At 39.6% G+C, this 18,352-nt stretch overlaps 1 protein-coding gene across 2 annotated transcripts; it reads left to right on the plus strand.

The window, feature by feature from the left end:
- The first annotated feature begins 736 nt into the window (after positions 1-736).
- On the plus strand, positions 737-14,863 carry LOC308315607 (basement membrane-specific heparan sulfate proteoglycan core protein-like). 2 transcript variants are annotated; one of them, XM_080763679.1, is made up of 22 exons: positions 737-889; positions 1,429-1,470; positions 3,746-4,069; positions 4,423-4,713; positions 4,943-5,227; positions 5,395-5,685; positions 5,813-6,082; positions 6,272-6,562; positions 6,852-7,136; positions 7,304-7,597; positions 7,725-7,994; positions 8,184-8,474; positions 8,764-9,048; positions 9,220-9,513; positions 9,672-9,944; positions 10,040-10,154; positions 11,374-11,525; positions 11,684-11,785; positions 12,353-12,421; positions 12,672-12,737; positions 12,954-13,028; positions 13,191-14,863. In XM_080763679.1, exons 1-22 carry the CDS (start codon positions 859-861, stop codon positions 13,253-13,255), a joined length of 4,461 nt encoding a protein of 1,486 aa, XP_080619805.1. In that variant the 5' UTR covers positions 737-858; the 3' UTR covers positions 13,256-14,863. The 2 variants fall into 2 exon arrangements, with proteins under 2 accessions (XP_080619805.1, XP_080619806.1); XM_080763680.1 differs by lacking the exons at positions 8,184-8,474; positions 8,764-9,048 and having other exon boundaries at positions 9,388-9,513.
- Positions 14,864-18,352: the final 3,489 nt, after the last annotated feature.

Below are 18,352 nucleotides of genomic sequence, written 5' to 3' on the forward strand. Positions count from 1 at the left end.
ACCTCCTTTTATGATAATTTCCTGTTTTTGATTGGTGTATGTATACGTCTCTAAATGTTCTGATTAATTGAAATTCGTGGAAGTGTAATGCTTTATGGTGTCGTCCACAGTTAACAGTTTTTTGTATTGAGTTGTGCTTGAAATGTAGGCTACTCCAAACTGTTAATAAATAGGCTACTTCAATCAATCAATCAAAACTGAATAAAATTGTGTTGCAGATTAAACTTTTTCATAGCTTCATAGATAGCTACCAGTATGGGTATGTTGGATTCATAATGTGTGTCAGACATTGAACCACTTAAACCGCCATTCCACCAATATCCTACCTATGTAGATTGATTGATTGAAATATTTATTAACAGTTTGCAGAATTACAGTACATTTCAAGCACAAACTCAATACAAAGACTTAACTGTGAGTGGACGACCCAATTAAGCATTACACTTGTTTACAAGAGGGTCCGCCATGTTCAATTTATCAAAACATTTAGAGACATACAAATAGACACTTCTATATACCGGTAGTTAAAGAACAGAACAGGAATTAATCATAAAGGGAAAAGAAACATATACAGATTTCCTCAGTAGTAGTACAAAATGTACATGTATGGACATTATTGTGCATGCATGTTAAACTTCTGCGGTTAACCAACACATTTCCTTTTGCAAAAAAGAAAGAAAAAAAGGGCATATGCAAGTGAAACAGGAAAGCTGCTACACAGGAAACTAGCAAGTTTAAACATGAACTAAACACACAACCCTATACTCTTGCCAAATCATACTAACTTACCACACTGTCCTGCGGCCGTGCATCCATCACCATCTTTCTTTGCATATGGCATGCAAACCTCAATGAAAAATGTGGTTTATCAAGGCCTTCAGCATCATATGTAAGTTGTGTTTCTTAGGAAGTTGCTCTTTGTAACAATTTTATAATTTTTTTGTGACTAAAAATAAATAAATAAATAAATCACTGACACTTAAATTAATTTAAACATTATATATGCTAATATTTGAACAGTAATTTATTTTTCAGGTATTAGTGCCCATCTCTTTAGTCATAAAAAGGAACTTGTATTGTATTACTCTACTGTACTCTACTGTACTGTACCGAGAGTACGAGCTAATGCCATCCGGTAGGAGGTATAGAACTCCACGATGTGTATATAATAGATTTAAACACTCTTTTGTTCCCCTGTCAACTAAAATGCTCAATCAGGGATTGCCGAATGCACTTTAATGATATAGTTGCACTTTATCAAGGGAATGTGTGCAATATCTCTGTTTTGTGTATGTGGGTGTTTCATGGTGTTTTTTCTTTTCGTATGTGAACGTGTCTGTTATTTGTATGCAGCTGTGACTCTGTCTCCAAGACAAATAAAGATAACCTTGAACCAACTCTGAATTCTGTTCCCTTTTTTTTCAACAGTGTTGGCTGCTCTTTGTACAGGCCAGGATGCAAATGAAAATGGTACGGTCTGATTCTGTTAATTCTATTTTAAATAATCTTCTATACAGTAGGTGTATGTTGCGGATTGTAATGATTTTTAATAGCAGTTATTGAGACACACAATTCTCTGAGACATGCACAATTTAAACAGACAGGCACCCAAACAATAATCAAAGCATGTCATTTGTCATTACAATAATGACAAATGTTCAAATTTGCCAAATAGCAGATTATGTAACAGAGCTAAAGGTCAGAGTATCTGTTTAAATGGTTGTTGCTGTTAAACACACATGAACACAGACATGTAAAGAGTAAAATAATGTATATAGTGTAGATATACCAAAGGTATAATCAACAGCTTGTTGTATTGAAGGTTAGTATTGTTGTAGTACAGTATAAACACACAGGCATTAATGTCAGCACTGTAAGGGTGTTCATGAAGCCAGTAGTAGCCAACACAGATGTTATTGAGACCATCTCTATGATTCACACTGTACTATTGCTATCTCTGTTCACGTCACAGTATCTTACACTAGTACACAGATGTTGTAGGTTCATGATTTCATTATTTACCTATCCTGCACGTTAGTTTTTTTTTATATAGTCTACAGTTAAAATTACTTTTAAATCACTCTGGATAAGAACACCTGCTAAATGCCTAAATTGTAAATTGCAATTGAAATATATATGTGACATTTAATACTGAAATGTGGGTTGCTTCTTTTTTGTTTTTTCTTACTAGAAAAAAATCAGCATGATCAAAAAACACATCCAACCACATTTTTACAATGAGAGCAACTAAAACAGAAGTGAGCTTCTGTTTAATTCCCCCCCCCCCCTTTTTTGAGTGGTGCAACCACTCCAAGGAACAGCAATGTCCGTCCTAACCTTTGTGACTATGTGACTATAAGTACCAGTAGGGGAAAAAGTGGTGCTGTTGTGCCAGAGAGAGAGAAAGAGAGAGAGAGAGAGAGAGACAGAGAGAGATAGGCAGGGGGAGAGGGGAGTTGCACCACTCAGTTCACACAGGTGTGATTCTTTTAACCTTTTCTAGTTCTACGACATATAGTCAACCAAACAAAAACAATACAGCAGACTTATCCTTGGTTTTCTCTTAATGTGGCCTGCTTAACCACTCTTTCTTGAAACAGCAGAAACCATGCAGAGACTTGAAGAGACTGCAATTGAAATACATTTGGAATTTGATTACATTACAAGAGACTGAAACCGTTGTTCAGCCTAACATATAAATGTTGCATGACCCTTTTGATAAGGGACATAGGCCTATTCTATTTTATAAACAGTAAGGCACATAGAGTCTTCACTGTTCCTAATATATGTTAACGACATTAACATCCGCTTGTGACTGCAACTTGTTCCTGTTCGCAGATGACTCAGCACTGGTCTCGGACAGGAACAAGCTGCAGGTTGAAAATGCTCTGAGTTCGGTAGAATCTGCACCAGGCTCGCTGATAACCAACTATCTCTACACATGGGAAGAACTGAATCCATTCTCTTTGGTTCAAATAGTAATCTCAGCAAGGCTGATCACTTATTGATTAGAGTGGGTGACAATATTATCACACGAAAAGATGAAATTACCTACCTAGTGATAAAATGGCCACTAACGTAATCAAAAAAGTCAACCAAAAAACAAGATTCCTATACAGGATCTCCTCACTGGTCAACAAAAACACCTTGAAGACCCTAACAGGAGCCCTCGTACAAGGTTTCTTCCACTATGCATGCACCTCCTGGTACCACAGCACCTCAAAGGCCCTTCAAACTATAGGCTCCAGACTTCCCAAAAGAAACTGGTCAGGCTACTACTTGGCCTCACTCCCCGAACCCACCTCACCCCTGCCCACTTTGACAGGCTGGAATGGCTTAGGGTTGACGACAGAGTACAGCATCTTGCAATGGGTCTGGTCCACAAGATTCGATACACCACCAAGATACCCATGTACCTGTCTAAATACTACCTTAATGTCAATTAAGTCCACACCCACAACACCAGAGGGAGTTCAGCAAACCATGTGCAACCCAGATTCGGCACAAACAAGGGACTAAATCAATCAATCAATCTAATATAATATTTAATTTATCAGTTAAAGTTATTTTAGAAATTTAGATAGATGCGGTTTTCTGGTTTTATCAGCTTCACATTTAGCCCTAGCTGGTTCCTCCCAGTCTCCACATAGGTTCCTCTTACTGGCTTTCTAATGCATGAACATTGAAGTTCTGCGTTTGCTGTGATCTAACCCTTGTCCCCTCTGTATACCATCAATTTCCCCAGCTACAACACTCAATGACCTTCCCATGACCACTCTGCCACCAATGTCCAGTGTAACTCCAGCTTTGTCTGTGGATCCCCCTGCTGCCCACATCTACCGTGGGGAGAGGGTTCATCTGAACTGTGATGCTACAGGCAGTACTCCAGACTGGACATATGAGTGGTTCCATAACAACCAAGGAACACCTCTACATTCTGCTGAACCAACTTCAACCCGATATACCATTAACTCTGCTGCCCCTGCTGACGATGGAACATACCGCTGCCGAATCAAAGGAGGAGAGGAACTCTCTGCATTTAGCAATGATACATCATTGGCTGTCATTGGTGAGATGATAGCAACAATAATAACAATAATGAATGCAACGCATTGTGAGCTTGTAGATTTGAAAACTTGAAACAAAACATTCTGATGATAATGGATACTTTTACGCTTACTTTTGGTATACTTAAAGTACATTTTGAAGCTAGTATACTTTTGTACTTTTACTCAAGTAAATGTTGAATTCCGGACATTTAGGGAGTATTTCTATATTGCAGTATTGATACTTTTACGTTAACACAATAATCTGGAGTATAGCGTTTCCTCTCACAATTTAGAAGGGTTACATATTGCTTAATTGAAACCGGAAACTGTAACTATGAATACAGAAAAGTCAACATGACTATTTTATTTTCAGATATTCCTGTTCCAGCTCTGAAGCTAATGACTCCATGGTCAGATGCGTTTCCCACTGAGAGAGTGGATATGAGCTGTGGGGTTCCAGACAGCTCTGACTGGACCTATACATGGTACAGAAATACAGAGAGACTCAGTGGAGGCTCAGCTGTGTCCCTGGGTTCAGAGGGAATGTCACTCACCATCCTCTCAGCCACACAAACACATCAAGGTCTCTACACCTGTAAAAGTCACCATAAAACCAGGAACATCGGCTCTGGACCCAGCAACTCTGCTGACATCACCGTTCACCGTGAGTTTCTAATAATTATATTACATGTCAGTATATCTCAGCAGTCTGCTGTAAGACATTAGACATCATACTTTGTAATAATGTAGTATTTGGTTAGGCCAGGTGCATAACAAAAATACACTACGTAAGAACATTGAATGTTTTTTTATTAGTGGGTTTTACCCACACTTTTATATTGAGCATTACTACATGGTAATGTGACGGGTTGTTGCTGTACTTTCTGATTTAGAAAACAGACCCAAGTCAACATTAAGGAAGGATCCTCATCCTGGCTTTGATCAGATGTATGTTGGAGAGTCAGTGACCTTCAGATGTGAAGTTGACGTGTCCTCTGGCTGGGACTATCTGTGGTTCAAAGACGGAACACAACTCATCACTTCTGACTCCAGTAAATCCTACTACCCCATCAGCTCTCCTGCTCCCTCTGATGGTGGAATGTATACATGCAAGGGGAAAAGAAGCAAACATGAATTCTTTGCAGAGGAGAGCAATAACATTTCTCTTAATATAATTGGTAAGATTATTTTTTAAATATTAAATATTTTAAATAACGCTGTTAATATATCTGTTTTAAGAACTATATAGGTGGTAAGCCTAAGTATGCAGTTAAATTATATTATGGAAATGATGGGAGTTAAATCGTAGGACTTGCATAATAATGCCATGTTGTTGCCTATGCAGAAATTCCTGTTCCCTCTTTGGCACTGCAAACTCCATGGCTCGATGTGTTCCCTGCTGAGAGAGTGGAAATGCACTGCGGAGTTCAGGGAAGCTCTGATTGGACCTATACCTACAGAGACGGACATGAACTCAGTGCTGATCATATTAGTGTGTCCCCTGGAGCAGAGGGATCATCTCTCATCATTTCATCTGCTAAACATGAAGATGCTGGAACGTACACCTGTAGAGGACAACACAAAACCCGGCCTGTCAAAACTGAATCCAGCAACACACTCATTCTCTTCGTCCATGGTGAGCACAGTTTAGCAGTTTGTTTTGCTTGACTCGTTGATTTCTGATTACAATATTGCACTGCACAAGCGGTAACAGTACTTATTTCTGACACTACAAAATAAACATTTTCCTTTAAACATTTTAGCCAACAAGCCAAAACCCTCAATGACTCAATATCCAAGTGTTGAGAAGATGTACATTGGAGAGCCAGTGTCCTTTGGTTGTAAAGTTGATGTTTCCACTGGCTGGGAGTATCTTTGGTACAAAGATGGAAGACCACTATCAAACAGCAGCAATAGTTACAACATCAGCTTAGCTACTTCATCAGACAGTGGTACTTATAAGTGCAAGGCCAAAAGAGGCACAGCAACATTCAATACAGACTACAGCGAGGATCAGACTCTACAGATATCTGGTGAGCCAAAAAATAAGTAAATCTGATATTTCTCTCTTTGAATACCAGCATATCATTGTATTATACTCTGACACCATACTGTAATCTGATGACATGGACTCTCATAATAATTTAATAGTCTCGACAATGTTTAAATGAAACAGCATAAATATGGGTACAGAAAAATCACAATCACCCGTTTCCTCTTAGCTGTCCCTGTTCCAACTCTGAAGCTAATGACTCCATGGTCAGACGTGTTTCCCTCTGAGACTGTGGAGTTGAGCTGTGGGGTTCCAGACAGCTCTGACTGGACCTATACATGGTACAGAAATACAGAGAGACTCAGTGGAGGCTCAGCTGTGTCCCTGGGTGCAGAGGGAGTGTCACTCACCATCCTCTCAGCCACACAAACGCATCAAGGTCTCTACACCTGTAAAAGTCACCCTAAAACCAGGAACATCGGCTCTGGACCCAGCAACTCTGCTAAAATCACTGTTCACCGTGAGTTTTTACCAGTTACGCATTAGCCAGATTGGAAATCATATATTTTATTATCTGATCAGATAAGAGACAGCACTTACTGTAATGCCAGTGCTAATATAATCTAATATCAGTGCAGCAGAAGTAGTTATTACTTACATCTGTCATCGGTTGTAATGCTAACATATCAAGAGGGAAGATAGCAGTTAAATTATGTCACTATTCCCCAATACAAAGTATGTTTTTGAAGTGTGCTCGACTCAGAGACCGAGTTTGTGATGATGGGTTGTTGCTGTACTTTCTGATTTAGAAAACAGACCCAAGTCAACATTAAGGAAGGATCCTCATCCTGGCTTTGATCAGATGTATGTTGGAGAGTCAGTGACTTTCAGATGTGAAGTTGACGTGTCCTCTGGCTGGGACTATCTGTGGTTCAAAGATGGAACACAACTCATCACTTCTGACTCCAGTAAATCCTACTACACCATCAGCTCTCCTGCTCCCTCTGATGGTGGAATGTATACATGCAAGGGGAAAAGAAGCAAACATGAATTCTTTGCAGAGGAGAGCAGTAACATTTCTCTTAATATAATTGGTAAGATTATTTTTTAAATATTAAATATTTTAAATAACGCTGTTAATATATCTGTTTTAAGAACTATATAGGTGGTAAGCCTAAGTATGCAGTTAAATTATATTATGGAAATGATGGGAGTTAAATCGTAGGACTTGCATAATAATGCCATGTTGTTGCCTATGCAGAAATTCCTGTTCCCTCTTTGGCACTGCAAACTCCATGGCTCGATGTGTTCCCTGCTGAGAGAGTGGAAATGCACTGCGGAGTTCATGGAAGCTCTGATTGGACCTATACCTGGTACAGAGACGGACATGAACTCAGTGCTGATCATATTAGTGTGTCCCCTGGAGCAGAGGGATCATCTCTCATCATTTCATCTGCTAAACATGAAGATGCTGGAACGTACACCTGTAGAGGACAACACAAAACCCGGCCTGTCAAAACTGAATCCAGCAACACACTCATTCTCTTCGTCCATGGTGAGCACAGTTTAGCAGTTTGTTTTGCTTGACTCGTTGATTTCTGATTACAATATTGCACTGCACAAGCGGTAACAGTACTTATTTCTGACACTACAAAATAAACATTTTCCTTTAAACATTTTAGCCAACAAGCCAAAGCCCTCAATGACTCAATATCCAAGTGTTGAGAAGATGTACATTGGAGAGCCAGTGTCCTTTGGTTGTAAAGTTGATGTTTCCACTGGCTGGGAGTATCTTTGGTACAAAGATGGAAGACCACTATCAAACAGCAGCAATAGTTACAACATCAGCTTAGCTACTTCATCAGACAGTGGTATTTATAAGTGCATGGCCAAAAGAGGCACAGCAACATTCAATACAGACTACAGCGAGGATCAGACTCTACAGATATCTGGTGAGCCAAAAAATAAGTAAATCTGATATTTCTCTCTTTGAATACCAGCATATCATTGTATTATACTCTGACACTATACTGTAATCTGATGACATGGACTCTCATAATAATTTAATAGTCTCGACAATGTTTAAATGAAACAGCATAAATATGGGTACAGAAAAATCACAATCACCCGTTTCCTCTTAGCTGTCCCTGTTCCAACTCTGAAGCTAATGACTCCATGGTCAGACGTGTTTCCCTCTGAGACTGTGGAGTTGAGCTGTGGGGTTCCAGACAGCTCTGACTGGACCTATACATGGTACAGAAATACAGAGAGACTCAGTGGAGGCTCAGCTGTGTCCCTGGGTGCAGAGGGAGTGTCACTCACCATCCTCTCAGCCACACAAACGCATCAAGGTCTCTACACCTGTAAAAGTCACCCTAAAACCAGGAACATCGGCTCTGGACCCAGCAACTCTGCTAAAATCACTGTTCACCGTGAGTTTTTACCAGTTACGCATTAGCCAGATTGGAAATCATATATTTTATTATCTGATCAGATAAGAGACAGCACTTACTGTAATGCCAGTGCTAATATAATCTAATATCAGTGCAGCAGAAGTAGTTATTACTTACATCTGTCATCGGTTGTAATGCTAACATATCAAGAGGGAAGATAGCAGTTAAATTATGTCACTATTCCCCAATACAAAGTATGTTTTTGAAGTTTGCTCGACTCAGAGACCGAGTTTGTGATGATGGGTTGTTGCTGTACTTTCTGATTTAGAAAACAGACCCAAGTCAACATTAAGGAAGGATCCTCATCCTGGCTTTGATCAGGTGTATGTTGGAGAGTCAGTGACTTTCAGATGTGAAGTTGACGTGTCCTCTGGCTGGGACTATCTGTGGTTCAAAGATGGAACACAACTCATCACTTCTGACTCCAGTAAATCCTACTACACCATCAGCTCTCCTGCTCCCTCTGATGGTGGAATGTATACATGCAAGGGGAAAAGAAGCAAACATGAATTTTTTGCAGAGGAGAGCAGTAACATTTCTCTTAATATAATTGGTAAGATTATTTTTTTAATATTAAATAACGCTGTTAATATATCTGTTTTAAGAACTACTGTATATAGGTGGTAGGCCTAAGTATAGGCCTATGCAGTTAAATTCTATTATGGAAAGGCTGGGAATTCAATCGTAGGACTTGCATAATAATGCCATGTTGTTGCCTATGCAGAAATACCTGTTCCATCTCTGGCACTGCAAACTCCATGGCTCGATGTGTTCCCTGCTGAGAGAGTGGAAATGCACTGCAGAGTTCAGGGAAGCTCTGATTGGACCTACACCTGGTACAGAGACGGACATGAACTCAGTGCTGATCATATTACTGTGTCCCCTGGAGCAGAGGGATCATCTCTCATCATTTCATCTGCTAAACATGAAGATGCTGGAACGTACACCTGTAGAGGACAACACAAAACCCGGCCTGTCAAAACTGAATCCAGCAACACACTCATTCTCTTTGTCCATGGTGAGCACAGTTTAGAAGTTTGTTTTGCTTGACTTGTTGATTTATTTATTACAAAATATCTCAACGTATCCATTTATACTGCATTCATTTCTAACACGCTCTTAATCTGTGTGCAGTGTGATTTGTTATAACATATCATTTACATAATTTACCCTCAGATGAGAAGCCCAAACCTGTACTGACGCAGGTTCCAGAGTACCAAGTGATGCACACCGGAGACTCTGTGAACTTCAGCTGTGAAGTTAGGGTCTCCACTGGATGGGAGTATCAGTGGTACAAAGATAAATCCCAGCTGTTCACTCCTGGAAACAGTCATTACATCAGGTCTGCTGCTCAAACAAACAAGGGGGATTATCAATGCAAAGCTACAAGACATGGGACAAAAGAATTTCACACAGAATACTCAGAGGCCCGTAACCTTGACACTCAAGGTAAGCGTGCGTCAGTAACCTTCCTTCTTAAATGTGTCTGCAAGCATGCTGCTGTTCAACAGATTATTGACCCCAATTTCCTGCTGTGTCAGCAGAGCGTCCTAGGGCCGTCATGACCCTGTTAACTGGCTGGTCAGAAGTCTTCTCCACGGATAGCCTGTTGTTCAGATGTGAGGTGAAGGGAAGTCAAGACGAGTGGAACTACACATGGTAACTATGATCTATACAGTAGCCTATGTAGTTGCGAACGCAGTGAGCACTTACTATGAGACCTAGCAGATCATGTCTGTCTGTGTGTGTCTGTCTGTCTGTCTGTCTGTGTGTCTGTCCCGCTATCCAAATATGGAGTGTGTTGCATCAGCAATCACTCAGCTCCATATATGGGCACAAAAGGGGCCAGGTCCACTCAGCTCCATATATGGGCACAAAAGGGGCCAGGTCCACATATACAGTAACAGCGGGACAGACACACAGACAGACAGACATGATCTGCAGGGTCTCAGCTGCGTTCGCTTCCCGCGTTTGCGCGTCTTACTGGTTGTAGTATGTATAGCAGGGGTGACCATGCATTTTTTACTTGAGAGCTATATTCAATCTGACCAGCCACGAAACAAGAGCTACCCACCAACAAATATATTATCCCATGTACAAAAGGGGGCTTTTTATATATCGTTTTTATATTTAAATTATATATTTTAGTGCCATTTCATGTGGTCTACCTGCACAGCCTTTGTGATCTACTGGTAGATCACGATCTACCTTATGGGCACCCCTGATTGCGAATGCAGTGAGCACTTACTATGAGACCTAGCAGATCATGTCTGTCTGTGTGTCTGTGTGTCTGTCTGTCTGTCTGTCTGTGTGTGTGTCCCCCCTTTGTGCCCATATATGGAGCTGAGTGATTTGTTTGACTTTTGTGCCCATATATGGAGCTGACTGATTTGTTTGTGATTCATGCAACACACTCCATATTTGGACGTATAGCTGCTTTGGGGACTCCTTATATGGTTATGGCTGAGTCATGGTGACATGAGTGTGATCGCTGCTTTGGGGACTCCTTATATGTTTATGGCTGAGTCATGGTTCGTAATTGCGAACGCAGTGAGCACTTACTATGAGACCTAGCAGATCATGTCTGTCTGTGTGTGTGTCTGTCTGTCCCGCTTTTGTGCCCATATATGGAGCTGAGTGATTACGTCACCATGACTCAGCCATAACCATATAAGGAGTCCCCAAAGCAGCTATACGTCCAAAACCCAAATATGTACGAGCTGCGTTCGCTTCCCGCGTTTGCGCGTCTTACTGGTTTATTCTAATTGTTATTGCAATTTACGATCTGCGTTCGCTTCCTGCGTTCGCGCGTCTTACTCGTGTATAGCATCATGCCCTATATTCTGTTTTAAAACTCTCCAAAACACCAACAATTCAGGTTCAGAGAAGCACACAGTCTGGGTCCCTCTGACACCCTCACAGTCACGCCCCAAGATGACCCTGATCAGAGCCAGTACACCTGCCAGGGTATCCGCTTTGGACGGCCCTCTTACTCCACCCGCAGTGATGCTTTCAAGACCAAGAACCTCCGTGAGTAGAAAACCTAATAATGCACACTTTGTCGTAGAACTGTGGCCCACCATAACCAACTATGAATTTGACTTTCAGTTAAGACCAGAATCACGCAAAGAATGACTTATTGATTTTCTCCCCCTTTCTTTTTTTGTTTCTCTCTCCTCTCTTTATAGTTCTGAAGAGAAGGGTGCTTCTCTCCATCTCTGGCTGTCTCTTCTTTGGAATTTTCGTTGTGTGTATCGGATGCATCGTTCTGAGACTAACCTGCAAGCCAGGTTTTGCTCCTGAATCCTCAGAATCCTGAATCCTCAGAATCCTTCAGTATAATGTTTTCATGTAAATTCAAGATATAGACATTTCTACAAGCTCTGAATCTGGGAGTTCGAGGTCAAGGTCAAATTATCAGTTACTAACCGTCACTGACATCCCTGTTTCCTTCTCTTACCAAACTCATGGGCCATGACTACAATTATTAAACGATGTACCTAAAATGCAACTTTAATCTAATAGCTAAACATAACCATTTCTTTGTAGAAATGTATTTTCCTTCTGGTAATCCAGCCTAGGATGATTACTGTTTACAAACTATTAATTATAAGACGTTTTCAGGTAGAATCAGCTTGTGTTGGCTCTGACTGTATGTATAATGTATCATGTATAATGTATCATGGGTAATAATAAAGGAAAGGAAAGGAAAGGAAAGGAAAGGAAAGGAAAGGAAAGGAAAGAAGGATGTGGTTAATTGACCAATGAAAGGAGTTACACAAAACCTAATCTGTCGTGAGGATACCTAAAAATAAAAATAAAGCTTTGTTGTTTGTGGCATTGTTTTTGTAATATAGACAAGAATGCAGAAACGTCACAACATCCCAACCTTTTTCTCACCATGGCTGAGCTGAAGTCACGTGATGGTATGTATTCTATACTATTACTATATGTACGGTATGTATATAGCGTCTCTGTCGGGTGGAGATCTCATATCTCCAAAACGCTATAGTTTTGAGCGTTCAAATTCAAAGAAGCAGATCTACAAGCTCGAGCTTGCAGATGTTCTACTTTTGATGCATTTATGTGATGCTGTAGTAGTGTGTTCAAGTAAGGGCATTCATTTATGAAAAAACACAAAAAGTAAAAAAAATATGAAGATTTCTCTCTCTCTAGATGCCCCTTGCCCATTGGATGACTATGACCGGGTCTCTGAGGTTGCTTTAGCTGCTGCAAATAAAGGTACCATAAATACATTACCTTTCAAATAATAGATTATAAATATGGTGACCTGACCTGACTGAAGGCCTCTTAGTTAGTTTCTCATATTACAGTTTGTTAGTTACTTGTTCGGTGAATTTGTGTGTGTGTGTGTGTGTGTGTGTGTGTGTGTGTGTGTGTGTGTGCGCACGAGCGTGTGTGTGCGTGCGTACGATTGTTCAACAATTTGACCTGCAGAGACAGATGACAACGATGACGACTTGTGCAGTAAATCGACAACGCTCCCCATATTTCCCCCAGAGGAGGACCAAGGTATTACAGCCATAGTTGTCTCTATGATGACTTGTACATTTCTGTAACTAGGCCTATGTTTGTTTTTTATCAGGAGAGGCATGATATCACTGATCCACAACTGCCTCTCTCTCTCTCTCTCTCTCTCTCTCTCTCTCTCTCTTTCTCTCTCCCTCTCTCTAGCTGTGCCACCTGAGAGTGTTGATACGCCAGAGGTGGATAGACGGCTGATCTCATTCAAGCCCTGAGGATATATCTCACACACACACACACACACACACACACACACACACACACACACACACACACACACACACACACACACACACACACACAAATTTAAATATCTTGGCATAGATGTGTTCCCATCTCTTCAAGCTACTGTTAAAAACAATTATAGTGACACTTTGAATAAAATGTGTCTTGATTTAGACAGATGGTCGTCATTGCCCAACTCTCTTTGAGCTCGAGTATCAATCATGAATGTCCTCCCTAGGGTTAATTTTGTGAGTTCTATGCTCCCACTGCCACCGCCAGCACAGTATTGGACTAAGATTCATTCTGCTATATCTAAATTTGTGTGGAATAGGAAACGTCTCAAACTTTCCTTGTTACAGCGGGCCAGAGCTGATGGCTTATACTATTGGGCTTTCACTCTTCGCCCCCTTTTAAGATATTTCGACTCAACTATAAATGTCTGTTGGCGAGAGCTTGAGGAGAGTTTGGTTCATCCTGTTGAATTGAGAGATCTGATCTATTCATAACGAATAGTCAATGCAAAGTTCGCTTTGGGCCAATCATTTCTCAGTTAGTAACAGTATGGAGAGCGGCTGAAAATGTGCGCAAGATTGATTTGAAATGGAATTCGTTTTCCCCAGTGTTCAACAATGATGGTTTGCTTTTGGACAATCGTCCTATTCGTTTTCCCAGATGGAGTTCCAAGGGGATTCATACTTTGGGTGATTTATTTGATGTTAATGGTTTACGTTCTTTCCAGAATTTATGTGATATTTTTAACTTGCCTGGTAACTCTTTTTTTTTCTATTTACAATTGAGAACTGCCATGAGGACATATGGGGTTCCATGGCAGACCCCCCTTGCAATGCACCCTTTGCATAGACTTATCTGTGATGTTAGGTCAAGAGGTTTTGTTTCCATATTGTATGATTATTTATTAGAATCTAGTTATGGGACCTTGGCTGTCGATATACTGTATGGAGGAATGACATACCAAATCTAGATCCAGATTGGAGCTGGGATACAGTGTGGTCTAATGTTGTCCTGTCTTCTAGGAATCCTGATCATCAACAAATTAATCTAAATTTTGTTCATCGGACATACTTAACCCCCCGCAGATTGTGTGCTATGCGGATTTTAAATAATCACAACTGCACTTTCTGCACTCCGAACACCATAGGTACATTCTTTCATATGGTGTGGGAGTGTCCGGTTGTCCTCACATTTTGGAATCTGGTTGCTGCTAAACTTTCGATTATACTACAAATTAACATCACACCCTCCCCATCTCTATTCTTATTAAATGATGTATCCCAGTTGCCATTAAATAATACCCGTATTAGTGTCTTCTTTGCTGGCGTAACGGCCGCAAAGAAGATGCATGGAAACCACCTCATACATTGTCATTTCGCCAATGGGCTTTGACCTATATAGACATCATTTATCTAGAAATGTCTACAGCAAGATTGCATGGTGCAAAAGAGGAAAACATCGAGATTTGGTCTGGTATTGCAGATTTGGTTACGGGCATGATTTAGTCGTTATTATTATTATTTATTATTATTATCATTATTTATTTATTTTTTGTTCCCATTGCACAGTAGTAAGAGTACTGACATTTTGTGGCATCTTTGGTCTCGGGGGGGGAGGGGTGGGTGGGATTGTTTGTTTTTGTGTTTCTTGCTTTTGCTGTTGTGTTGTTTATGTGTTTTGTTTTCTTTAGTCATTTATGATGTTAACGTGTCTTATTGTGATTTTATTGTCTTAAATAAAAAACATTTGATAACAAAAAAAAAAAGTTGTACATAGTGTGCTGAATGCAATTGTGTTTTATGCAATTATAGTGTCAATTGATTTCCACCTTGCAGTAGCCTTGCCTTGGCAGGCATATACCAGCTGTACCAATTTCATGATTATCTCGAAGGGAATTTTTTTTTCATTTTTTCATTTTTTTCAAATCCTCAAAAATGATGAAAAACGGCGCGCTAAAGTATGCCGTACGATATGGGCTATAGCCCATGGTCCAAAATGATGAGAAACGAGGATAACTTTTTTTTCAAAATTTCAAAAAACATGGGCTATAACCCATCGTTTTTGTCATTTCGTCATTTTTTTCAAATCCTCAAAAATGATGAAAAACGGTGCGCTATAGTATGCCGTACGATATGGGCTATAGCCCACGGTCCAAAATGATGAGAAACGAGGCTAACTTTTTTTTTCAAAATTTCAAAAAACATGGGCTATAACCCATCGTTTTTGTCATTTCGTCATTTTTTTCAAATCTTCAAAAATGATGAAAAACGGCGCGCTATAGTATGCCGTACGATATGGGCTATAGCCCACGGTCCAAAATGATGAGAAACGAGGCTAACTTTTTTTTTCAAAATTAAAAAAAACATGGGCTATAACCCATCGTTTTTGTCATTTCGTCATTTTTTTCAAATCCTCAAAAATGATGAAAAACGGCGCGCTATAGTATGCCGTACGATATGGGCTATAGCCCACGGTCCAAAATGATGAGAAACGAGGCTAACTTTTTTTTTCAAAATTTCAAAAAACATGGGCTATAACCCATCGTTTTTGTCATTTTGTCATTTTTTTCAAATCTTCAAAAATGATGAAAAACGGCGCGCTATAGTATGCCGTACGATATGGGCTATAGCCCACGGTCCAAAATGATGAGAAACGAGGCTAACTTTTTTTTTCAAAATTTAAAAAAACATGGGCTATAACCCATCGTTTTTGTCATTTCGTCATTTTTTTCAAATCCTCAAAAATGATGAAAAACGGCGCGCTATAGTATGCCGTACGATATGGGCTATAGCCCATGGTCCAAAATGATGAGAAACGAGGCTAACTTTTTTTTCAAAATTTCAAAAAACATGGGCTATAACCCATCGTTTTTGTCATTTCGTCATTTTTTTCAAATCTTCAAAAATGATGAAAAACGGCGCGCTATAGTATGCCGTACGATATGGGCTATAGCCCACGGTCCAGAATTATGAGAAACGAGGCTAACTTTTTTTTTCAAAATTTAAAAAAACATGGGCTATAACCCATCGTTTTTGTCATTTCGTCATTTTTTTCAAATCCTCAAAAATGATGAAAAACGGCGCGCTATAGTATGCCGTACGATATGGGCTATAGCCCACGGTCCAAAATGATGAGAAACGAGGCTAACTTTTTTTTTCAAAATTTCAAAAAACATGGGCTATAACCCATCGTTTTTGTCATTTCGTCATTTTTTTCAAATCTTCAAAAATGATGAAAAACGGCGCGCTATAGTATGCCGTACGATATGGGCTATAGCCCACGGTCCAAAATGATGAGAAACGAGGCTAACTTTTTTTTTCAAAATTTAAAAAAACATGGGCTATAACCCATCGTTTTTGTCATTTCGTCATTTTTTTCAAATCCTCAAAAATGATGAAAAACGGCGCGCTATAGTATGCCGTACGATATGGGCTATAGCCCATGGTCCAAAATGATGAGAAACGAGGCTAACTTTTTTTTCAAAATTTCAAAAAACATGGGCTATAACCCATCGTTTTTGTCATTTCGTCATTTTTTTCAAATCTTCAAAAATGATGAAAAACGGCGCGCTATAGTATGCCGTACGATATGGGCTATAGCCCACGGTCCAGAATTATGAGAAACGAGGCTAACTTTTTTTTTCAAAATTTAAAAAAACATGGGCTATAACCCATCGTTTTTGTCATTTCGTCATTTTTTTCAAATCCTCAAAAATGATGAAAAACGGCGCGCTATAGTATGCCGTACGATATGGGCTATAGCCCACGGTCCAAAATGATGAGAAACGAGGCTAACTTTTTTTTTCAAAATTTCAAAAAACATGGGCTATAACCCATCGTTTTTGTCATTTCGTCATTTTTTTCAAATCTTCAAAAATGATGAAAAACGGCGCGCTATAGTATGCCGTACGATATGGGCTATAGCCCACGGTCCAAAATGATGAGAAACGAGGCTAACTTTTTTTTTCAAAATTTAAAAAAACATGGGCTATAACCCATCGTTTTTGTCATTTCGTCATTTTTTTCAAATCCTCAAAAATGATGAAAAACGGCGCGCTATAGTATGCCGTACGATATGGGCTATAGCCCATGGTCCAAAATGATGAGAAACGAGGCTAACTTTTTTTTCAAAATTTCAAAAAACATGGGCTATAACCCATCGTTTTTGTCATTTCGTCATTTTTTTCAAATCTTCAAAAATGATGAAAAACGGCGCGCTATAGTATGCCGTACGATATGGGCTATAGCCCACGGTCCAGAATTATGAGAAACGAGGCTAACTTTTTTTTTCAAAATTTCAAAAAACATGGGCTATAACCCATCGTTTTTGTCATTTCGTCATTTTTTTCAAATCCTCAAAAATGATGAAAAACGGCGCGCTATAGTATGCCGTACGATATGGGCTATAGCCCACGGTCCAAAATGATGAGAAACGAGGCTAACTTTTTTTTTCAAAATTTCAAAAAACATGGGCTATAACCCATCGTTTTTGTCATTTCGTCATTTTTTTCAAATCTTCAAAAATGATGAAAAACGGCGCGCTATAGTATGCCGTACGATATGGGCTATAGCCCATGGTCCAAAATGATGAGAAACGAGGCTAACTTTTTTTTTCAAAATTTCAAAAAACATGGGCTATAACCCATCGTTTTTGTCATTTCGTCATTTTTTTCAAATCTTCAAAAATGATGAAAAACGGCGCGCTATAGTATGCCGTACGATATGGGCTATAGGCCACGGTCCAAAATGATGAGAAACGAGGCTAACTTTTTTTTTCAAAATTTCAAAAAACATGGGCTATAACCCATCGTTTTTGTCATTTCGTCATTTTTTTCAAATCCTCAAAAATGATGAAAAACGGCGCGCTATAGTATGCCGTACGATATGGGCTATAGCCCACGGTCCAAAATGATGAGAAACGAGGCTAACTGTTTTTTTTCAAAATGAAAAAAAAACATGGGCTATAAGTATAACCCATCGTTTTTGTCATTTCGTCATTTTTTTCAAATCTTCAAAAATGATGAAAAACGGCGCGCTATAGTATGCCGTACGATATGGGCTATAGCCCACGGTCCA

The sequence above is a fragment of the Protomyctophum bolini genome (genome assembly GCF_963924005.1).
Source record: "Protomyctophum bolini genome assembly, chromosome: 5".
Taxonomy (NCBI): domain Eukaryota; kingdom Metazoa; phylum Chordata; class Actinopteri; order Myctophiformes; family Myctophidae; genus Protomyctophum; species Protomyctophum bolini.

Coding starts and splice junctions, on each gene's coding strand:
- LOC308315607 (XM_080763679.1), top strand. CDS start 859: ATGTGGTTTATCAAGGCCTTCAGCATCATAT. Junction 890..1,428: donor CAAGGCCTTCAGCATCATAT/GTAAGTTGTGTT, acceptor TTTTTTCAACAG/TGTTGGCTGCTCTTTGTACA. Junction 4,070..4,422: donor TACATCATTGGCTGTCATTG/GTGAGATGATAG, acceptor TTTTATTTTCAG/ATATTCCTGTTCCAGCTCTG.